General features: G+C 34.5%; 5 protein-coding genes across 5 annotated transcripts; 2 read left to right on the plus strand and 3 right to left on the minus strand.

Moving 5' to 3' along the window:
- Window positions 1-105: 105 nt before the first annotated feature.
- LOC135147105 (L-galactono-1,4-lactone dehydrogenase, mitochondrial-like) lies at window positions 106-6,464 on the minus strand. The gene is made up of 6 exons (XM_064079726.1): window positions 5,623-6,464; window positions 3,711-3,961; window positions 2,881-3,066; window positions 1,946-2,336; window positions 1,250-1,390; window positions 106-465 (listed from the first exon to the last, which is right to left on the minus strand). The coding sequence occupies exons 1-6, from the start codon at window positions 6,304-6,306 to the stop codon at window positions 307-309; spliced, it is 1,812 nt and encodes a 603-aa protein (XP_063935796.1). The 5' UTR covers window positions 6,307-6,464; the 3' UTR covers window positions 106-306.
- Window positions 6,465-6,877: 413 nt separating this feature from the next.
- On the plus strand, window positions 6,878-8,884 carry LOC135147065 (lycopene beta cyclase, chloroplastic-like). The gene has a single exon (XM_064079454.1). It carries the CDS (start codon window positions 7,270-7,272, stop codon window positions 8,794-8,796), a length of 1,527 nt encoding a protein of 508 aa, XP_063935524.1. The 5' UTR covers window positions 6,878-7,269; the 3' UTR covers window positions 8,797-8,884.
- A 1,109-nt stretch (window positions 8,885-9,993) lies between these two features.
- Window positions 9,994-16,340, minus strand: LOC135147066 (pyrroline-5-carboxylate reductase-like). Its single transcript, XM_064079455.1, has 7 exons — window positions 15,935-16,340; window positions 14,609-14,657; window positions 14,269-14,360; window positions 13,499-13,571; window positions 12,836-12,956; window positions 12,484-12,589; window positions 9,994-10,416 (listed from the first exon to the last, which is right to left on the minus strand). Exons 1-7 carry the CDS (start codon window positions 16,151-16,153, stop codon window positions 10,228-10,230), a joined length of 849 nt encoding a protein of 282 aa, XP_063935525.1. The 5' UTR covers window positions 16,154-16,340; the 3' UTR covers window positions 9,994-10,227.
- Window positions 16,341-17,907: 1,567 nt separating this feature from the next.
- Window positions 17,908-18,965, plus strand: LOC135147097 (uncharacterized). Its single transcript, XM_064079689.1, has 2 exons — window positions 17,908-18,172; window positions 18,266-18,965. The coding sequence occupies exons 1-2, from the start codon at window positions 18,023-18,025 to the stop codon at window positions 18,911-18,913; spliced, it is 798 nt and encodes a 265-aa protein (XP_063935759.1). The 5' UTR covers window positions 17,908-18,022; the 3' UTR covers window positions 18,914-18,965.
- A 99-nt stretch (window positions 18,966-19,064) lies between these two features.
- On the minus strand, window positions 19,065-23,063 carry LOC108227474 (AUGMIN subunit 1). The gene is made up of 6 exons (XM_017402626.2): window positions 22,771-23,063; window positions 22,449-22,581; window positions 22,232-22,366; window positions 21,932-22,055; window positions 19,539-19,676; window positions 19,065-19,441 (listed from the first exon to the last, which is right to left on the minus strand). Exons 1-6 carry the CDS (start codon window positions 22,994-22,996, stop codon window positions 19,334-19,336), a joined length of 864 nt encoding a protein of 287 aa, XP_017258115.1. The 5' UTR covers window positions 22,997-23,063; the 3' UTR covers window positions 19,065-19,333.
- Window positions 23,064-23,238: the final 175 nt, after the last annotated feature.

Below are 23,238 nucleotides of genomic sequence, written 5' to 3' on the forward strand. Positions count from 1 at the left end.
AAACTATAAAACCAAAATCTAACCAAAACAGGTTCAGAGTCTCATAATTCCCAGAACACACATACTCAAATTGACGAGTGAACTCTATTTCTTTTACAAAAAATATAAACCAAGGAAAATGAAGAATTATTGATATAAATCATAAAGGCTTTGGTATGTGATGCAGAGTTTCTTATGCAGCATATTTTCAGACTTCATATCATTTTTTGGTGGTGAACACCAAACCAATTTAATAATTTCCAAAAGAAAAATTGTGACCTTCACTACAGTGATACAAAAATAAGAAACTGGACCAAGAGAACCTGATCAAATTGGATTTCCCAAGGGGAACAACTTCTCCAGCATATTATTAGAAAGGACACTGTTCGGATCCAATTCCCTTCGAGCTTTATTATAAGCATCTACAGGAAATCGCTTCCTTAACCTTGATTGTAGAGCTGCAAGCTCATCTTTGTCCTTTGGTACCTGCAAACAGGGTGTCCAGTAAGCAATATGCAAGACTTTGCAGGTAAATTTCAAAAATATAATATGCAGAGAAACTTGATTTAGCTACAATACTGTCTGCATTGACAACCTTAAGTACGATACAAAAACTAGAGATTAATACAGCAATATTATATTGCTATAATCCTTTTGAGCAAGTTTTAATACAGGATATATATCATCTTGTTTGACTGAAATATAACTTAACTTCAATTGAAAGAAACTGTATAAAGAAATCAGATAATTATTAAGGAATTTATAACCGAATATTACACAAGGTCTGGCTCTCATGAGAACTATGCTTAAGATAAACAAACTGAAGAACCAAATGTTCTGCACTTTTACCTATGATGCTCAGTAATGTTCAGCACTTGAACACAGTGCAAAACATTAGTTTCTCACAATTCTCTTGTTCTCATCTGAGCCTGATCTATACATATAAACATATTATACACTTAAATCAAGGAAGTTTTCAGGGCTATTATTAGGGCCATTTTATGATTTATGAGTATAAGTGTATACCGATTACCCATTGCGCCATTGTTTAGAAAAACTCTAAATGTTTTCATATTCAATTGGAAAGTCATTCAGTAAAGACGTTTATTTAAATTATCTTTCCATGAGTATAGTCTCAAGGAATTCTGAGGGTGCTTATTGGCTTCCTGGGGCTTCCAAAACAAGAACCTGTTTGTTCCTCTAACCTTGTTCCGAAAATTGCACTAAATTTTAGATTTCGTAAAACCAGGATATCACGAAGTATCAGTACCTCAATCTTTGCCCAGTGTTCATATGCTGAATACTGATCCCATAACTGGGTTTGGGTCATATGCCTATAATGAAAAAATTCCTCTGTTATCTCCTTTCTCTGTCGTGGATCCGTTGTAGGAAGATACATGATTATGCCAACCTGAACAAAAATTGAGAGATGTACATAAAATGTTGACAAATTACAAGAAGCTCCTAGTTGTAAACCAAACACACTAATCACCTCAAACTAGATTCATGTTAATCAAAGCAATATGTAAAAACGAAAAAGACGTAATGTTAATTGTGAAATTAAACAATGGAAGCCTATTCCAGCCTTCATTCCCTCCACTTTCTTTTGCTGATTTAAAATTTATTAATCTATGTTTCGACTTTGACCATGACAGGCTTTTTGAGTCCAGGCCATGCTTCGACTTTGACCATGACAGGCTTTAAAAAATTGTGAGCCTTTTTAGCCCTCCGATCCAGGCCAACGGATGAGCTTTAAAGCATAATATATTAAGTAAGTCTTGCCACCCACTAACAAAGTCTTAATACTACTCTTAGCATCAGAGAATGGGCAAAGTTTATGGTTTTGACATGGCACATGAAGATAGATCTTTTTTGGCTAGGGTTATAAATTACATTCATCCGACGTCAATTAGCTGATTAATATCTTTCAATTTTGGTCAAATAATTTCTAGAGACTGAAAGTTACCCATGAGAAAATATCATCCTCTGCTGAGCTGTAAGCTGGACTCATGAGGCTCTTACTAGAAGTTGTCCATCTCTGCTCTATTGGTGCAGGTGCAGGCACTTGTTCCTTTTCAATGAGCTGCAACACTTCTTCTATGTATTGGATATCTTTCATGTTTGGTTTAGCTAGGGTTCCAGCAGGAAAACAGGTCTCTGATACCCATTGTTGGCCACCACAATCAAAGCCCAGAATCTCATCACTCCAGCCTAATCTGTATCCCTCTGACCTCCTCCAGAATTCTGCCTCAGCTTGATTGACCTTTATGACATGGTCTTTGTTCAGAGGATCCAGTGCAAGTAACTTATCTCTCAACTCTGTAAATGTAAACTCACTAATTTCTTGTTCTTCACCTCTGCAAATGATAATAATTAATAAAAAGTAATCATTTTACTGTAATCAATTTGCATGGCAAACTTATAAACAGACTACATAATATAGGCAAAAAAAAGATATTGGACGGCAAGTGAACATACCAGAAATGAAAAATTATTCTTAAAACTTAAAAATATACAAAAGACATTATGTTGTACGCAACAGCATAATTATGGTGACAACTCTTCTACAAATAAAACATATGTAGAGTATAAATAATAATTATGATTATAGCAATAGTAATAATAACAACAAAAACAACAATTATAACAATAATAATAACATAACAACAAAATAATAATAATAATAATAATAATAAATAAATAAGCACTAAAAATGAATACTTCAAGCAGTTTTATAAAAAAAATCACGAATGAATACTTCAAGCAGTTTTAATAACATATAACTGCCAATATTATAAAAAAATCAATAAATAAAACAATCACATATTACAAATGATGAATACTGTTTCGATGTTTCCGTATGTGACACATTCCACCAGAAAATATGATATAGTGATGTACCTGTACTTCTTAATTGACTCATGGTAAAGATCACGAATTTGCTTCATGGCTTCATCCTTGCTATATTTTGGTTTAAAATTTGGTGCACCTTTCCACTTTGATACGGGATTACACCTCACAACGACAACCGTGTCAGTATATGGTATGTAGAGATACTTCACATGCTTGTTGTCAGACAGCAATTTCCTACAGGAAGGAAAGAAACAGTTTATATTCAAGAATTTGAAAGAAAAATAGAATATTGATCAATAAGTGCAAAGCTGACAAGCAATTGTTGCAGTGGAAGGACAAGTAAATAACAACCATAAAAAGTACAGGTTCCAAAAAAGGTAACAATGATATCCAAAAATTAGTAGTAGTAGCCTTTTAATTTGATGTGGATTGCACAATTAGATGCAATGATTAATAATTTTTCATGAACCATATACTACAGAAATGAGCCTGTTTGCATTTATACATTATTCCAGTGGTCACTCTGCCACTCATAAGCATGTCCTCAAGTTGTCTTAATTCATACCATGAATGGTAGATAAGCACCGTTCAATGTATAATAATTTATAAAAATATTTATAATAATAGAACTGAGTGATAATAATAATAAAACTGTGGCCTTGGGGGGTTATCAAGGGTTAAAATTGTTCAAGTATCCAAAAAAATTACTCTTTGCATACAACTGCACATTTTACATTGGTTCGTGGAAACTGGAAATATAGTTTCTCCTAGTATTAAGACCAGAATAATTAACTAAAGAATGAGATGATATGCCTTCTGCTCCATGCGAATTATGAAGGAATATATTTGTAAAGGACATAGAAAGTGAATGTATATACTTGTGGTTTTTCTTTATATCTTTAATATTTGAGACATAGGTATGCTCAACAAGTTCCTGCCTCTCAACACACTGCAGAGTGACTTCTGAAACGACACCAAGGCCCCCAAGTCCACACCGAGCTAGATAAAAAAGCTCGGGATCTTTCTCTCTTGAAACCTCTATAGTTCCTTTACCAGGTGTAACCAACTTCATGCTAATAACCTGCTCATCAATGGGAGGCAACCTTGCTCCAGTGCCATGTGCACCAACCTAAATATGATTAATCCAAAAGAGGAGCTGTAATATGGGTAAGAACATATGTATGTAGAACTGAATAGCAATGATTAAAATGTTACAAATTTTGTTATGAATTAAAAATTCGCACTGAGTAAGATTGTTGAGAGTTACTTAATGTCCCCCAAAACAGCAAAATTGAAGACAGGCACACATCTAATATGTGAATGAATGTACATCTCAGGCACTTTTTTCTTTATGTGGAATAGCACTGAAATAGTTCTATAGAAAGAATAACTTAGCAGCCCTGCAATGTTAACACTAACTGTTTACGATATACGACAAGATCAACAGTTATTGATCTCTTGAGGGGATCACAAATAATGCAGACACGTATTTCTGTTGTCAACTGTTAGAGTAATAACCAATGATTGTCTTTAAACCTTTCTCCCAAAATCACACAACTCTCCTGATTTACAACTCAAAGAAAAGTACACATTTTATGACTGACAGACTGTAGAAATAGCAAAGTTTGTGTCTTCAACGGCAAAGTACACACTCCATCAAGCAGAAGTTGAGCACATGACACACTTATTGATATGTACATGTGCCATTTTTCACTACTTATTACTTGATTTTGACTGATATAATTGACGTTCAAACCTTGATGTATTGGCTCACTTAGAAATGTGCTTCTTATCAACCATCATATTTATATATTATGCTACTGGCAGGAAAGTATTTCATCAGCATGTAGAGTTTCCGTCCGAAATGTGGTGCTCATATACCATGCAGTGCCAGGCACCATTTTTAGTAAGTTAGCTTATCCTAAAGAGATGGACGTTTTTTAAAGTTAAAAACGATTTTATATAAAAAAATCAATTAGCCCATGCCTAAACACATTTCTTGATGTTCCGAGCTATATAAAACATAACCTAATGCCTTTCAGGCCATCAACTACAGTTGAACCTCGATTAGGTAATAATTGATAACGTAATATCCACACTAAAGTAATAGTTTTTTCTGGCCCTGACATAATGTAGATAGTGTATTTCACTTTCGGTAAATAATATTTTTCGTTGGTCCCAAATCCCAATGTTATTAGTTTAAAGAGGTTTAACTGTATACGCTACTCTTATTGTAAGACAGCTAAATATTGATATTCCAAATTTCTAATAAAGCAGGTCAAAAACAGAATATCCTATGAATGACAATTAAATAAATTGAGGCCACACTGGACTGTCTTCTATACATTCCACAGATATATTTACATATATAGACAACTATTATAAACACATGGCATGCCCCGTGCCTGAACACAGTTATAGATGTTGCAAGCTACATACAAGTTACAACAAAACCTGATGCCTTTCAGATCATCAACTGTAAGCTACTCTTATCATATTTAAACTATTAAGATTCCAAATTTCTAGTGATGCAGGCAAGACAGTATATCCTCCAAAAGATAGTTAAACAGAGAGCACCACACTGGACATCTTACCTTCGATACATTCCACATATATATTTACATATATAGTCAACTAGTGTCTTCTAATCATGCAAATTGCAACCTTTGCCACTTCATAATGGTATTATGTACAGTAAATTCATACTTAAAAAGCATCACAATCATCAATCAAAGAAACAGATAATAAATTTATCAAAGGCTAAACAGCATTTCAGAAACTTCAGTCTACCTGAACAATGCCACCAATCTGCTGTTCCCTAATGGACGCAAAATTCTGCAAAGTAATCCCGAACTCCTTAATCCCATCGACGAGCTCCTGCACCCGAATCCCCGCCTGAACCCTCACAATCTTCCTCTCCTTATCCACCTCCAAAACCTTATCCAACAACGCCAAATTCACCATCCCCGCTCTAGTCAACCCGATCCCATTCGGCGACAACCCCGACCCCACCGGCCTAATCTTCTGCTTCTTCTCACTAGCCACCCTCACCACACTCTCCAACTCTTTCACACTCTCAGGCTGCACAAAATTCCGCGTATGCACCTCGTGGGTCCCACTCCAATTAGACACAGTATGCAAATCATCAGGCAACGGAGCGTACCTAAACATCTGGGCCTTCTTGTGCTTGGCATTCTCAGGGAACGGGAAAGAATAGTATGTAGCTGCAGCACAAGAGAGTAACAGTGCCGCATAGCCAATGTATTTACGAATCTCTGCATCAGAAGAGCTCGAAGAAGGGGAAGAAAGAGGTGGGGTTGTTGAGAATCCACGGGAAACAAAAGGGTTTCTAGGGTTTAAGAAATGAGGAATTTCTGAGGTGGGGTTGCTGAAAATTGGGGGTTTTGTGAAGTGCAATCTAGGGTTTTGAAAAAAGGGTTTTAGTGATCGCTTGAGATGAGCAAGTCGGGACATTTTGGGTGTGTGTATATTGTATGTATAGGTTGCTATTCAGAGTATAATACTAGTGTTCAACGGAAGAAATGAAGAATGATTTAAGTGGAGTTGAATGTGTGAGGATACTGAGATACAAGTATACAACTGAGAAACGTCTTTGGATGTATGTATAGAATAGATGACACATGTGTACAAAAGATTTTCTTTACTTAGCAAAAAAAGAGAAAAAATAAAATTGTCTTTATAGCAGTCATTAAAGTAAAAAATATAAGATTATCTAAAATATTTGTATGTTTATTTTAAACTTAATTATCAGATGTTTTTATATCTTTTATTTTATTGACCATAATAAATAATATATTTTTAAATTGTATCACACATTTTTAAATATATGTTTATTAAAATATTTTACTAAATATATTTAAGAACTTAAGATATATATTTCAAATTCAAGATATAAATGATTTTAGAAATTTTTTAAAATATAAAATAAATTTTATAAATAGAGACATATAAATAATAGTTATGAATTATTTTCTCGTGGCAACCTAGGCAAAGACATCCCTGCCGCACATGTTTGGATGATTTGATTTTGGATATCTTCACCCACAAATTATTTTTTATTTTTAGAAAGAAAATAAAAGAATTTGTTTCAAGTGAGTGCAGCTTACACCTACTTGATTATATGAAAAATGAGATATGCTTGTATGTATCTCGTCTGTATCTACCTCCAATCCCTCTTGCTGCTAGATGGGTAAGTCTTTAATTCTTTAACCGTAGCTTTATTTACTTGTAATTCTCCAATATCTTCTGCAGTTATATGTTTAGTACATGTTTTTATTTTGAACAATTTTTTATTAAGTCACTCTGAAATTTCCATTAATTATTGGTGAAAGTTAGCATAAAGGTTGAGAATTTGGGATATCTTGGAACCCAGATTTTGTTTTTGGAGATATATTTGGTAAATTAATAGAACCATACATGAAAGTGATGGATACTCTACTAAAGACTCATAACAAGCTTGAGTTTTTCAATCCAATTCATGGGTTTCCTGATAAAGTTGGAACCCTGAGTTGTTTGAAGTTTCGAAACCAGGAGCTGAGGTTTGGCTCTAGAAGATCGAATGTAAATTGGGGGAAGAACGGTTCTGTAAAGGCTAGTAGTAGTGCCCTTTTGGAGCTTGTTCAAGAAACCAAGAAAGAAAATCTTGAATTTGACCTTCCTTTGTATGACCCGTCGAATGGCCTTGTAGTGGACTTGGCTGTAGTTGGTGGAGGTCCTGCAGGGTTAGCGGTAGCACAACAAGTTTCTGAGGCAGGACTTGCGGTTGTGTCTATAGACCCTTCTCCAAAATTGATATGGCCAAACAATTATGGTGTTTGGGTGGATGAGTTTGAGGCTATGGATTTGCTAGATTGCCTTGACACTACCTGGTCAAGTGCAATTGTTTACATTGATGACCAGACAACCAAAGAGCTCGGAAGACCGTATGGAAGGGTTAACAGGAAGCAGCTTAAATCTAAAATGATGCAGAAGTGCATATCAAATGGAGTTAAATTTCATCAGGCTAAGGTTGTAAAAGTTGTACACGAGGAAGCTAAATCCCTATTGATATGTAATGATGGTGTGACCATTCAAGCTGCTGTAGTTCTTGATGCAACCGGTTTTTCAAGATGTCTTGTTCAATACGACAAGCCATATAATCCAGGATACCAAGTAGCTTATGGAATAGTGGCAGAAGTAGAAGAACATCCTTTTGATGTAAATAAGATGATTTTCATGGACTGGAGAGATTCCCATCTTAATGGCAATACAGAATTAAAAGAAAGAAACAGTAAAATCCCTACGTTTCTTTATGCTATGCCTTTTTCATCTGACAGAATATTTCTTGAAGAAACATCCCTTGTAGCTCGTCCAGGTTTAGCCATGGGAGATATTCAGGAGAGAATGGTGGCTCGCCTAAGGCATTTGGGTATTAAAGTGAAGAGCATTGAAGAGGATGAGAGATGTGTGATCCCAATGGGAGGGCCTCTGCCTGTACTCCCTCAGAGAGTAGTGGGAATTGGCGGTACAGCTGGTATGGTGCATCCTTCCACTGGATATATGGTAGCAAGAACTCTAGCTGCTGCACCAGTTGTTGCCAATGCAATAGTTCAGTACCTTGGTGGTTCTAAGAAAGGCGCTTTGGGAAACGAATTGTCTGCAGAAGTCTGGAAAGATCTATGGCCAATAGAGAGAAGACGCCAGCGAGAATTCTTTTGCTTTGGTATGGATATTTTGCTAAAACTCGATTTGCCTGGTACAAGAAGGTTTTTCAGTGCTTTTTTTGACCTGGAACCTCGCTATTGGCATGGATTCTTGTCTTCTCGACTATTTCTTCCTGAACTATTCTTTTTCGGGCTTTCTCTTTTCTCAAATGCCTCCAACACTTCTAGAATAGAGATCATGGCAAAAGGCACGGTTCCTTTGGTAAACATGGTAAACAATCTGATCAAAGATAGAGAATAGTCATTTTGTGATTTTGACTCATTGTGTTATAAATGTTTGTATGTTCTCTGATCATAAATCTAGTTCAAAATGCTTGTGAAGTTACACATCTTGGTCGTCCACTTTCTATTCTGTGAACTGTGAGTTTGCACGTTGCTTACAGGAGATAGGAATTATAAAGTATGTGCAATATCATGAGGTAGTAAAAACTGATTGAGAGTTCTCAATTTTTGCTTGGATTTGTAAATAACTCCTAATTTTTTACGGTATACATATACTACCAGATCGATGCATATAAAGTTTAATGTTAGATGATCGTATATTGTAATTTGTATAAACAAATAGTGGCATTATCTGGATATATTATGGACATAACTACTTGATGTTTCCTTGATAATATTCGACCTCCGGATTTACTCCTGAATTACCAATAAGCCAAACACTGAAACTGTGAAACACACCAATAGTGGGTGTGGGTGTGTGGAATACCTTAAATCAAGAAAAAAAATAACTTGTTTCCATTTTTTATTTAAGTATTAATTTCTTAGATTAAGTATTGAGGGGCTTTCAACCTTTTTTTAAAATCTATATAAACTATCGACCCAATTAGCCAACTACCGCAACAAATAAATTCACCTAGCTCAAACCGGAACCATAAACCTCATAAATCATATTAAAATCTACCTCATAAATCATATTAAAATCTACTGTGGCTCGCAAGAGGTCTATTTTCATCCCTCTCACAAGACACAATAAACAAAATAAGTCTTGCCACTACAATCAACCTTCCAAAACCCAAGCTAATGAAAATATAAGCATAACCCAGAACCCAAAGAAATGAGAGTATCAAGCATGATATCCACGACTGCATTCACATAAATTCTTCCAGATCTTAAAGCCTTTTAGGAGACTCAACACTACATCAAATTGCCTGATGTAAATACTCTCAGGGTAATATCCTTTATTTCACTAACCTGTTTTATCCTTCCTAAGAAAATGTTTCATGCACTAAGCTCAGCTATCAATGACAAAACATTATTAGAGCTGGTATGTAACTTCATGTTTTCCTTGTACAGTTTATTTTTGCTGGAAACACGAGCAATCCAGATGTAGCCTGTAAGCACGATCTTACTATTTTCACTTTACCATCTCCCACACATTGGATGTTTCTTTGCATACAAATAAGAGCACTATACCAACTGGAAAAGGACTCGGTAGTAGGAAACTGGAACCTAAACTCATTTTGCCCAAAATGGATAGCATAACATCTGGTAAAACATTCAACAGAAAAATATGCTGGAAGTTGCCTCAAGGAACATCTAAATCTAAAACAAATCTGTTTTGGCACCTCAGATATGCGCTTTAAAATAGCAAAGCAAAATTTGTTAAGTTACTTTGAAGAGCATGTAGTGAAGTTGATTAACTAATAAACTAGCTTGTTAAATTGAATATCTAGCCCTGGGAAAGTTCTCGGCTGCGCTTCGCTGCAGCAACAACAGCATTCATAAAGATCCCACGAATACCACCCTTCTCCAGCTCATGAATACCTGCAATTGTCGTCCCACCCGGTGAGGCAACATCATCTTTAAGCTGGCCAGGATGCTTCCCTGTTGCAGTGGCCATGGTTGCTGCTCCTAGTACCTGCAGCAGTGCCATAATACTTCATCTCAAAAAGATACCAAATAAAGTTACTGACGTCTTAAAGGGGCATCGAAGATGTCTTACAGCATTTATATTCTAATAAATCCAACAAGACTGCACAACTACCTCTGTGAAGATGAACAATAGATCAATACCATTATTGGCATCTAATATTATAGCCATTGCCCATATCTTTACTAGGCTTGACTATTGTGCAGATTATCGGAGTGACAGGATTAGTTTTAAAATAGCTAGTCAGAACAGGACAAATTTGGAAAATAATTGAAACCTCTTGTCCACAGAAAGGAAAAAACATGCACCTCTCTGGGGCAAGGGGACATCCACTATTTGGGGTTAAGATCTCCCAACCTGGCACATCTACTATAACCATATGGGCAGACCTTCAAAACACATAATCATTCAAGTTGAAAAGGCACGGTGAAGTTAAACTTATTATTAGGCATCGTTTGGTAGGGTGGTATGAGGTATGGGTATAGAATCAACCAAACCAATACATCATGTTTGGTTGATCTTTTTTATTTTCGAACCCATACCTCACACCGCCAATGTATGAGTTTTTGAAACCCAAGGGGGGAGGTGGGTATGGGGGTGGTATGAGGTATTATTTTTAATGTTATTTTTTTGTTCCTCTAAAAAACATTAATAATAACAAAAAAAATATTTATATGTACAATAAATGTTATTAGTAATAAAAAAAATATTTACAATTTTTTATATGATAAAATAAATAAATTTTATTAATAGCTTAATGATATTTTAAATAAAACATATTCATTCCAGCACTCAACCCAAAATTTGATATCACAAATGATACCTCGGCCATACCACTTTAACTCAATTCCTAATTCCAACCCCATACTCCTCTATAACCCAAACGATCCCTAAAAGGTTTCTCCTATCACTTCAATATGAAATGTATTGCTTGGAAGTTGGACCCAATTCCGACTCTTCTGTTTAGGTAGTTGTGCCCATGTTCAACACTTGGACACGACACGTGTCAGACCATTTGACTGAATGGTGGACACTTTGACCAACTAAAATAGAATGCAAACCAGGAAAAAAAAAAGCGAAAAAAACATGCAAAATAAAAAACAAGCATAGAAGATCCCTAAATTTGCAATATCTTTACAAATTTGTGTTTGATCATAACTTGATAGTTACTTTCTTTAAATTTTTTACTTTAAATTCCTGTTTATTAATGTATTATATCGTTTCCCCATACCCGTATCTAAAAAATAGGACAGTGTCCCTGTGTCCCTAGTTTTAAGATTTTTCGAGTTCGACATTCAGTTATGTATCGTGTCCGATACTTCATACCCGATTCAGAGTAGTAGCATAGTCTATAGGTACAAACTGATTATTCACGAAGCATGAAGAGGTAGAAGTTCAAGAAAACAGATTACATGTGAAAGGAAACCTTATGGATTGAGAATGAGATACCTAGACGAAGGGAGGTAAAAAAAATGACCACTTGAAAAAAAAATAGTGCAACATATATCACACAAAAAAATTAGTGGTACATATTACACACCGAAGCATATTGTACAATAAAAATGCTGAAGGCACTTGAAATACTGCAGAGATCTTAATCAAAAACTCAGAGCAAAGAGTTTTAAAACTATCGAATAGAATAATCATCATTAATTGGTATTCCATTTCAAATAGGAAAAACTGAGCTACTCTTTTTAGTTCATTAGACTTCACTAAAAGTCTCAGATAACTAATACATTAGCAAATTAAAGTAACAATCGTAAAATCAATAGCCTTAACCGTATAATATTTTTATACCTAACTTCATATCATAGGAGAAACAATCAGTTACTGTTTCCCTATATTTCACCACTAAATTGTGACAATTCCTTTTCGTAGGCCGTCGCGGAATATATATTTGTAAGACCCAATTATGACAACAAAAGATATATAGTTCACAATTTAAATAAGTGTATTAATTGCTATGGTAGGTGGACACAATTTTACAACACTATGAAAGAAGGATATTTGATCTATGGCAAAACAAAACAGCTCTGTAAAAAGATTCGAGCTTACAGTCTGAGAAGCTAGACCAAGAGCCAAATCCCGGGGAAGACCTGCAGCTACCCCTCCATCAGCCAAAGCTTCTATTGCTAAAAACATATATGCTGGGCCACTACCACTGAACATATTTAAGAGAAAAGTCTCTAGTCAAAAGGCTGAAATTGATCTTGCCAACATAAAAATAAACATAATGTATGCATATTATTGTTGAAGAGTATAAACTTGTGTTTTCTGTAATAGAAAGTAGAAAAGGCTGCCATAATTTTATACACTAGACTATCCTGAAGCTCAGACAAAGCAGTATTTCACATGCAAAACTAGGACGGGAGTATCAATGCCTTTAGCATCAGCGAGAATCATATACCTCAGGCCAGTAATTGCATCAAAAAGTTTCTCATCAGCTTTCCATATCTTCCCGATTGCTCCAAATAATTTAGATATTAGTTCTGCATCCTCTTCTGTTGCAGCCGTCCCCAAGCTCATGACTGCACAAGGCTACTAGAAGTAAGAATCATAAAGATATGTCTTGCATTACAGAGCACACTCTAATCAAATATGATGCCAGTCAGAAAGATACTGGATTAAAAGAAACAAAAAAGGAAGTAGAGTTAACAATTAAAGAAGTACAGAAAGGGAATACAGATGAGGGATTTGGTTAGAATCGATATAGGAAAAATATGCTCCAAGATTAACATGAACTATAAAAAAAAACGTGATCTTTGTATCCAATTTTGGAACATCAATAATTAATCAAGCATCACGCCGCAAGCATTCATGTCATGTTTGCAATATATTGCTCAATGTGTTATTTTTCCAAATTGAGAAATTGAATTTTCGAATTCTAGATGTATACCAATGAAAGCACATGATAAAAAATTACCAATATCTTGAATTATAGAAAAAGTGAAAATTTACATACATTCTTTACAAACTAATAACCAGATGTATGCCGACCAGCATCAGTCACTTGAATAAAATAACAATTGAAAAAAAAACAGAAAATATAGCAGCAAGAAGGTTACATTACCTGAGGCTGCCTTGCCTACAGCAGCAGGGGTGTTTGGCATAACCCTAATAAAACGATCATGCCCAGACCATTCCTGAAAAAGATTAGAAAAATTCAATGATGGTTTCAGAAATGTAATACATGTGATATTTTATTTTAACTAGATAAAACATCATCAACAATAATTTAAGGCTAACAGCATTTGGAAAAATAATAGCACAACTAATCAAGTGCTATTTTTTACAAAGTGGCAGCTACATATTGAACTTGGCAGCTTGCAACTTTGAAAGTTGGTAGGCCCACTAAAAATTATCCACTTGCAATGTAGAGCTTATATCTTTTAGAGAGTGTGCATATCCATATCTATGTAAAACAAGAAGAAATTATACTTTCATTATGTTATAAGAAAAAAATTTCATTGTTTGATCCGTTCAACAGCAAAAAGCTTTCATATTCACATTTTTGGAAGAAATCAAGCCCCCATATTTCATGTGCTAAGTGCATCTCAAGAGAATCCTGTAGTTTTATAACATATACACGAAAGTAATTGTTGAAAAACTATAGAACAGAAGAAATTTATTGATATGTAATGCTTTGTTAGCTAATTATATTTACTATTTACAAATGCAACACAATTCTTAAGCTATGAGAAATATGCTTTACTGATAACATTTATTAGTAAAATAACATAAAGTATGCAGAGACAAAAATCCAATGATAGTGTATCTATTGAACACGATCTATCTACAATATGTATATAACTGCACAGGGAAAAAATAAAAATAAAAAACCTGCAAATCTTTCAATTTCACTCCTGCAACAACTGAAACCAGAAGCTGCTTTTTTGAAAGTTTTGGTTTCAACTCAAGAACCACGCCTTTAACTGAAATGCAAGATAAGTTACGAAAAAGCAAAGAGAATAAGAAAAATATGATGTATTATAAAATCGCCGATATTAATATTTTACAAACTCAGGCAACCTGACATATAAACAAAGTATATTGAACATAAGTACGGTCCTATCTTTTATATTCCAAGAGAGCGTGAGAGAAAGAACTTCGAAGCACATTAAATTATCTGACAAATGGGAGAAATACAGTAAGAGCGGCATATGGAAGGACAGGGCAATACCAACTTGAGGCTTGACTGATAAAATCACCACATCACTGTCTTCAACAACCTGGGTGACGTAATGACCACCAAAATGAATGTTAATAGAATAGAACACATATACCTGATTGAAGAATTTAGTTGCAGATTTGTAAATCAATCAGAAGCCTATATTGATTAAGCCCGACTTTAACTTCTAACATCTAGATGAGAATAAACAAAAAAATGTTTGGATACTTTGGTTACTATATACAATGTTAGATAACTAAGAAATTCTAATTTTAATAGAGTATATTCACTTCTGATTTTTGCTATGGGAATTCAATAAAAAAAACAATTGGTGATCTTCTCTTATTCCACTGCCATAATCCTGTATTTGAAATCAAGTACCGCACAGACATGCAATACAAAGAACTTTATTCTTTATAATTCAGAGCAACTTAAGAAAACACTGAAACTGCTACCTTAACCAAGGTGTTACACGTATCATACTAATGAAACTTGTGTTCTGCGTTAATTGATTACTCCCCTATTGTGCATGTAATACATTAATTCAAATTATGTTATATTGTTGCTATTACGTGATGAATTCACATATATGTTTACAAGGATGTTAAGAATTTACATGACAATAACTATAACATATATTAGATATTATCAGCAGCATTTAAATTAAACTATGTTACTATAATTATATGGCACCTGGTCCCCAGTCATCGATGGCTGGGGACGTGTTAGTGTTAGGCTGACCAACTATTTCTTGGCCGTTGGATGAATATCCAATGGCCAGGATTATAACATTTTTTTAACTCGTTCAGCACTTAAAAAGCGGTGGATGGGGTCATTTTCCCCGTCCAACGGTTTAAAAATGCTGAACGTATTAGAAATTTGTTATAATCCTGGCCGCCGGATATTCATCCAATGGCCTAGAAATAGTTGGCCAGTTAACACGTCTGCAGACCAGGACCCTTATCATATACATGACTACTTATAAATTATAATAGGTAGAATGTTAAGTTTTCAATAAAGCAAAGATTGAGGATTTTTTTTTTTTCTTTCTAAAAGCTCATTATCACAGTAGAACACAACTTTGGCTTTTTCATATTAGTAAGATACATACAGCCAGGAACCGGTTAACTAACTCATTTTCACAAGAAATTTGATTAAGAAAAAAAAAAGCTCAACAATAATCAAGAACCTGAACATTTATTAATCCGTATCAGGATTTGAAACTCGAAAACAATATACAAAATTTCTGTAGATTAATAAAGAAAGACACATAACATCAAATTGAAAATAAAATAAAATTAATGTGTGTATTAAGAATGGGATATGCAGAGGAGAGACCTGATCATTGTGATCGACAACGGTGACGCCGAAGGATTGAAAAGCGGTACGGCGAGCGGAGCCAAGATGAGCGGTTCGGATCCTGGCAGCGGGTAGGAGACCCGATTGAACAACGCCTTTGGCAATACTCTCGGCCATTTTGCCGGCTCCGATGAAGCCTAGCTTCCATGTATCAGTCGGAATCGGAATCGGAGAAGTCGCCGACATTATCGGGGTCATTAGGGTTATGAAACTACTACCTGCGTTTTGTTCGGAAAATCAAAAACCTCAACGGGGCGGGGGTTTATCTTGAGCCCTACTAACTAAACGCGGTGGCAGTTCCGTGCCTAAACAAAACAGAGGATTATATATAACAGCTTAGTGTAATTTAATTATGATTACAAGAATAAATAATCCTCTTTTTCCCCGAATAATTTTATTGCTGATTCACAATAAAATATTGTTGGCTAGTTAAAATACGAATATTTTATTTTTTGACAAACAAAAAATTTTATTGACACGAAGCGCAAATCTAGCCGGGACAAACTCCCGAACTGTCAACTACAGTCTGATTATGAAACAAAGAACAAAGTAAAAATACGACTATTTAATCCTTAAAAAAATGACTGTTTTTTCATGTTCCAATGACATCTTCACCCTTATGATGGCATTAGATTGGAATTGGAGAAATGATATGACAAATAATATTTATGAATGTTTAAAAACTTTTTGATTCCAAATTTGTGTTATATTTTATCTCATAATTTTAAAAATTATGTTCAATAAAAAAAATGTTCTAAATATTATATTTTAGGAAAATTTTTGAATATCACTTTAAAACGTAATATTAACACGACTTTCTAAAATTTAAAACTAATATTATATCAATTCATTTTTTCAAAAATAAATATTTTTTTGAAGCGTTACTCTAAAGTGGGTTTTCGGTTCTAAACACAACTTTTAAGTTGAATATTAAGAGAAAATGAATAAAAACAAATATTTTTTTGATCTAGAATTTCTTTTGAGACCATTATTTCAAAAATAAAAATAAAAATTAGAGAACATTATTTTAAAAATATCTAATAAAGGCCCTATCCTCATTCCAAGCTTAAGTGTTTTTTAATAAAATTTAGTCATTCCCGTGATATTAACATATTTAATATTTACATAATCTACGAGAATTGTAGGAAGATTACACATCACCCGTTAATATAATAAAATAATAAATATATTTTATAACCATTTTTAATAAATAACTGTTATATATGATTGCAAATATTCTAGTGATAATTTCAAGATTTGTTTTTTTTTTCTGCCAAAAGATTTGTTCTTTTTTAATAATAGTTATCACACATTGAATGGTTGTTTGAATTGGAGATTTTGAAATCAAATTTGCTTTTGTCTTATATCATATGAAGCAGCAAGCAAGTAGATTTCCATTTTGCATCTTGTCGAGACTCTTGATTTGAAATTTTTTAAGCCCCACTGGCGATAGTAATATACTCCACGTTTCTACAAATGCATGTACTTGTCACAAGAGCCACACAATCGTCATACTCGTGCATTTGCAAATACATTCCACTTGTAAGGAAAAACAGTTTTTTTACTCTTTTTCTAATAAAAAATTATCTTTCATTTTCTTGACGAGTTTGTACAAATTATGCAAAAAACAAACAAAAGTCTAATTTTAAAATTTTCAGGAAAGAAAAGTTAAAAATTTAAAAAATTACCTTCATTTTTTACAATTTCTATTTATTTCCTATTTTCTTTCTAACATTCTAATTATCAAACATTAAATTTCAAATTTTTTTTTATCAAACATTAGAAATAAAATTATCAAAATACTTAAATCATTTATTAATTACATTATACCCACGTTTATAGATTATAAATCATAGTCCATTTATTAATTATTAATTATTAATTATAATTATAATCCACACGGGCTTCTTTTAGACTTAACGAACGGACCCAGATGTAAGCGGGCAGGTTAACACCCACACAATTATATTCCTATAAAAAGGAGCCATGGGTCTTGGTTTTGATCTGCACATGATCTGTTTGTTAAGAAATTAAGCGCAAGAGACATCAATATCCAAGACAAAAGAGATGGCAGAGTTGTTCATTAAACAAGCCAAGCAATACTTGGCGACTAGACCAAACTATCCTCAGCAACTGTTTCAGTTCATAGCCTCCAAGACACCTTCTCATGACCTTGTCTGGGATGTCGGCACAGGCAGCGGCCAGGCTGCTACATCTGTAAGTTCACATATTACGTGTTACAGTTTTCGTGTTCACTTTGATCAGCATGTTCTTGTCGGATATTTGTATTCTATATGATCATTTTTGCAGTTAGCTGAGATTTACAAGAAAGTGATCGGGACAGACACTAGCCCGAAGCAGATAGAATTGGCGCCTAAGCTTCCAAATGTTGAATACAAATGCACACCAGCAGACCTCTCCGTGGCTTATTTAGACAGCCACATCGCAGCAAAATCAACGGTGGACTTGGTGACTGTAGCTCAAGCTCTCCATTGGTTTGACAATCTGGGTTTCTATCAACAGGTTAAGTATGTGCTTAAAAAGCCTCATGGAGTCATTGCAGCTTGGTGTTACACTGTGCCACAGGTTAATGAGGCCGTCGATGCTGTCTTCAAACCGTACTACGCTGTTGATGTTGAACCTTACTGGGATCCAGCGCGTAAGAAGGTGGATAATGAGTATAGAAGCATTGAGTTCCCTTTCGAGCCTGTGGATGGGTTGGATGATACAGGTCCATTTCAGTTCAAGACAGAGAGCTTGATGAGCCTGGATGAATATTTTATGTACCTCAGGTCATGGTCCTCATATCAGACGGCTAAAGATAAAGGTGTTGAGCTTTTAAATGACAGAGTACTTGAAGAGTTTACTAGAGCTTGGAACCAAGATGGAACAGAAAGCAAAATCGTGGTGTTTCCTGTTCATTTAAGGATTGGTAAAGTGGGAAGTCTTGACAGTTGAAGGTTAGGCACAAAAACTGAAAAAAATAAAACAAGCTTTCTTTTCTGTTGAATTCTCTTCTGTTTCTGTGTAATAAATATGTAGATATCTTTGCTACATAGAGAGCTTCGGTTAATTTGGGAAAAGAAAAAGACCATGTATCATGAAGCAGTAAAAGTAAAACTCGCACGTTTGTAACAATAATTAACATAACAGTTTCATTGGCTTTGAAACTAGAACTACAAGCTTCACAGAACTGGATCAATATTTTCAAACATTCATATATTTTCTTCACTTTGATACAAAGAAAAACCAAACAATACTACATAAAAAGCATCAATTACCACCAGCCAGCTGGCCCAATAAATTAACCATAATGGCTTGAAGGTGGTATGTACAGGAGGTTTAACCACAAAACTTACAGTGTCAACCACTAGCACATTACTCTGAAGTGGCAAGTGCTGACTGCAATACATCTTCAAGATACTTCTCAGCAGCTGCATATTGCCTCTTTTTATCCTCAATTGCCAATGCAGCCAAAGCTTTATCCTGCAAAATAAAAAAAGACAAACTCATATTGTTCTGCCGTGCAAGAGAGAAAGAAAAAAGAGATTTGGGGCGGGGTGGGGGTTAGTTATGAAATTACAGGAGGCAAGTCTTGGTAGCTTCGCAGTGTATCCATGATTGGCTTCGTCGTCTTCTCCAACTCCTTCCTATGCTCTGCCATCTGAACCAACACTCCGTGACTTATATCGGGGGTGTAACCCCTTCGATTGAGCATCGCCTTGTTCAAAGTGAAAGTAATATGGTCAGCAAAAACTCCACAAAAAAAAAGAGTAAAAAGTGCATATATATATAATATGTATATGATAATATAGTTCTGAATATACAGTTTCTGCGCAAGCAAAAAAGAACCCATCCATGTTTGTTCAAGGGAAAAAGCAATTTAACCGCTTGAAGAAATATATTCATTCATCAGAACCCAGTAAATAATACTCCCTCCGTCCCCCTGAGTAGTATACATTGGGGGACGGGGACGCGGCACGGACTTTAATGCTCCGGTAAAGTGTAGTTGTGTAGTTTATTTTTTAAATTTTTTTTTTCTGAATTAAAATTTGGATGTTATATTTTTATTCAGAAAAAGAAAATCTCAAAAATAAGTTACGGAACTATATTTTATAAGAGCATTGAAATGCGTGTCGAGCAGTTGAAAAGAAACGTATACAATTAAATGGGACAGAGGGAGTAATAACAGGCAAACAACCCATAGACATAACTATCTTTGAACTTCTGAATGATCCACATCAGTATAATCTTTCTGCTTTTAAATTTTTATATTTGTAATTCGTACCATATCTACTCCACCATTTATTTCACTTGAGATAAAAAGAATACATCACTTGTTCATCAGTATATGGCATCTTCTATTGAAGCATTGTATAATCTTAAGGATTTCCGATTGCCTTGATTAGTGAACTTCGATTATTTGCAAGAAGGTTCACAAGAATTCACACAGATATAGAGCTTCCATATATACACTTTGTTTATATCACATGTGATGAAGTCATTTGCAGTCAATAGTCAATCGCTTTGAAGAATGATAGCACAATAGTCGCACACCATAATTTGTTCACAGCAGAACCAATACCCAAAGAAAAATATCAAAAACTGCACATTCATCCCTTTGTCCTGTTGGTAATAGTGCAACAGTGGGCTCGCAAAAGTGTGGAGCTTGTAATTCTAATATTTCTGAGCGGGAGCCAAATCTTTTAGGTGAAAAAAGTTGCATCTCTTGATTTATATCCAATCGAATACTCTTCTATTTTTATGGTAATAAAAGGTAGAGCAAATCAGTCAAACTTCTTGTATTTGTAATTTATAATTAACAAATGCTTTTAGGAAAAAAGAATTGGACAAATATTTTGCATGCCGCACCCTCACCACCATGCAAGTCCAACTCTTAAGAATTTGGTGGAAAAAGGAAAAAGAAATACAAAGTATACAGACCAATAAAGAACAAATAAGGAGAGCCTAACAATAACTATGAGCCTAATGATGGTAGTACACCAAGGGCCTGTTTGGGCTTTCTTTATGTTGCCCATATTATATTTAAATAGAAAAAATGAGTTAAAAAATTGGTTTGTTAGGTAATCTTCTATAATTTGTACTCTAAGCTAAAAGCCTAAAATTAACAACAAAAAAAAAGTATGCAGTAGACTTAAGCTACATCTTTCATTTGTTCGTGCTGGTGAAGGCTTTATAACCAAAAACGTATGCAAGCATGAACTTAAAACATGGTTAATGAATTTAACATAAGAAGTTTACTTTTACTTAAAATTTAATTGAAAAAGGCTTTGAGTAACAAAAAAATATATCTTAAAGCAAACATGTTTTAAGATTAATGATGATCTGTCAGGCAAAGCCTATAGGAAGTATTAGTATATAAGTACAAGTGCAGGGCAAGAATGTCTTTTAGTCATTCTATTCTGTGCTAGCTATAAATAGACTTGTGTGCTGTGAATATGCATATTATGAAATACAAAACTTCCTTTCCAAGTTACTCTCTCTCTTCTCTAACTGATTTTCCCTCTCTTTCTCTCTCTAAACTCTGTCTCTCTCTCCTGATCTGATCTCTCTCTCTCTTTTCTCTCTCAATTCTCCATCTCTCTGCCCTAATTCACCTCTGCCTAGCTATAATCTACTGCTCTATTACTTGATTTCCTGCTATTTCAGTTCATAAACTCAGAAAACACCAAAAATATACAAAAACAGCTTTGTCATACATTGAAGGCATGACATGATCCAGATATAAGTTTACGATACAACTCATAGTTTGCCAAAGCCAAGTTATATAGGTACGCTGATCAACTTATTGATCAAATTAAAGGTCTTGCAGAATTATAATAAAGTTCAAGTCTCAGATTGTCAAATCCAGCCAAGATAGATGCATATTCGAGTTGTTGCATGCTTATAAGAAAGACCTTCTGACCTTCAAAAAGTTCAAAATTAACTACAATTAATATCTTAAATTAACAATACCTTGTAGTTGGCATGCTGTTGCAGGTACTGCTGCTCTTTCGATGCAATGACACGCAAGTTAGTGTTCCAGTTCTCCATTTGAGCCTCACAAGGAGCTACATCATCTTCCAGCTGTGCAAGTGTTCTGCCAACACAAATTAAATATAGAGAATGAATTAATATATTAAGTCCTCTTGGCAATGAAATGTATACTAGCAAAACAGAAGAATAAAAAACAGAATTACAGAAGCGATTAATCCAAATTAAGCTTAAGCATCTTATACTTACTAAAATATCCATAAAATGCTTCCATAAATTTACCTTTTTAAATATGTCAACCTTGCAATCGCCTTCCGCGTAAAATCAAGAAGAACCTTAAACTCTTTCTGTACTTTAGCCCTCTTCTCCTCAACTCCAGTCTTTCTTAAAGATATATCCCCCATTGCTACAAGAAAACTAACCATCCACAACCTAAGTTAAAACAGCCACCATAGAAAACACAAATACTACAAAAGGCCAAAGAGTATATTTTTCTAACCTACTCAACTCGGTATCTCTAATATTCAACAAATTCGCAACATTAGCAAGCACTTGAGCTGATGACACAACATTCGCCTGTAAACTCTCTTGCGCTAATCCAGCATTCTCAAGTATCTCCCTAATTCTCGCAGCTACAAAGTTACAAAGAAAAAAAAACAAAAACAAAACCAACCCACATATTTAAATATCGAAACTAACCAAAATGTACAATCATATAAATCACCTTATGTTACACCATAATTAAAACTAGTATCATCACTCCTAAAAAGAAAGATCAGGGCTAACATAAATTACTGGAAAAAAACATAAAAAGTATTGACCTTGGGATCGATACTCGGAAGCTTTGATGCGAAAATCATTGGCAACGATTGAAGAAGCGTGAGTTTTGGATTGAGAGAGAGTGGCAAGATTGTGTAAATAAGCAACGGCACGAGGGGTATATTCGAACTCGGGTACATCTTTACCCACTGCGTCGAATTGAGAGGCGAGCCATGCTTTTACTTCTGCTATTCGGGTCGGGTCGGACGCCGGCGGGAGATCGGCCATGGGGGTGTGTCTGTTTAATTGGACTGTTTTGATTTGAAATTGGAAACGAAGCAAGCTTTAAAGTTAATCACCAAACAAGTTTTTTTCTTATATTTTATTTATTTATTTATGAAAAATGGTAAAATGAGGGAACAAACAATATTCCAGCTGATTTTATTTGAGAGATTAGAGCATGTCACCAAAATCATTAATATTCCTAATTCCTAAATTATCAATAGCGACTATTTTCTCTCTATTTAATA

Source organism: Daucus carota, chromosome 6, assembly GCF_001625215.2.
Source record: "Daucus carota subsp. sativus chromosome 6, DH1 v3.0, whole genome shotgun sequence".
NCBI classification, from domain to species: Eukaryota; Viridiplantae; Streptophyta; class Magnoliopsida; order Apiales; family Apiaceae; genus Daucus; species Daucus carota.

What these genes read in the sequence shown, in the direction of transcription:
- LOC135147105 (XM_064079726.1), bottom strand. Translation starts at nt 6,306, where the DNA reads ATGTCCCGACTTGCTCATCTCAAGCGATCACTAAAACCCTTTTTTCAA. An exon ending in GAGTCAATTAAGAAGTACAG is followed by an intron (nt 2,337 to 2,880) that starts GTACATCACTAT and finishes TATCATTTGCAG; the next exon opens with AGGTGAAGAACAAGAAATTA. An exon ending in AGGATGATATTTTCTCATGG is followed by an intron (nt 1,391 to 1,945) that starts GTAACTTTCAGT and finishes ATTTTTGTTCAG; the next exon opens with GTTGGCATAATCATGTATCT.
- LOC135147066 (XM_064079455.1), bottom strand. Translation starts at nt 16,153, where the DNA reads ATGACCCCGATAATGTCGGCGACTTCTCCGATTCCGATTCCGACTGAT. An exon ending in TTGTCGATCACAATGATCAG is followed by an intron (nt 14,658 to 15,934) that starts GTCTCTCCTCTG and finishes TACGTCACCCAG; the next exon opens with GTTGTTGAAGACAGTGATGT. An exon ending in GATGCAATTACTGGCCTGAG is followed by an intron (nt 12,590 to 12,835) that starts GTATATGATTCT and finishes AAATATGTTCAG; the next exon opens with TGGTAGTGGCCCAGCATATA.
- LOC135147065 (XM_064079454.1), top strand. Translation starts at nt 7,270, where the DNA reads ATGAAAGTGATGGATACTCTACTAAAGACTCATAACAAGCTTGAGTTT.
- LOC108227474 (XM_017402626.2), bottom strand. Translation starts at nt 22,996, where the DNA reads ATGGCCGATCTCCCGCCGGCGTCCGACCCGACCCGAATAGCAGAAGTA. An exon ending in AGAGATACCGAGTTGAGTAG is followed by an intron (nt 22,367 to 22,448) that starts GTTAGAAAAATA and finishes GTGGATGGTTAG; the next exon opens with TTTTCTTGTAGCAATGGGGG. An exon ending in AACAGCATGCCAACTACAAG is followed by an intron (nt 19,677 to 21,931) that starts GTATTGTTAATT and finishes ACTTTGAACAAG; the next exon opens with GCGATGCTCAATCGAAGGGG.
- LOC135147097 (XM_064079689.1), top strand. Translation starts at nt 18,023, where the DNA reads ATGGCAGAGTTGTTCATTAAACAAGCCAAGCAATACTTGGCGACTAGA. An exon ending in GCGGCCAGGCTGCTACATCT is followed by an intron (nt 18,173 to 18,265) that starts GTAAGTTCACAT and finishes TCATTTTTGCAG; the next exon opens with TTAGCTGAGATTTACAAGAA.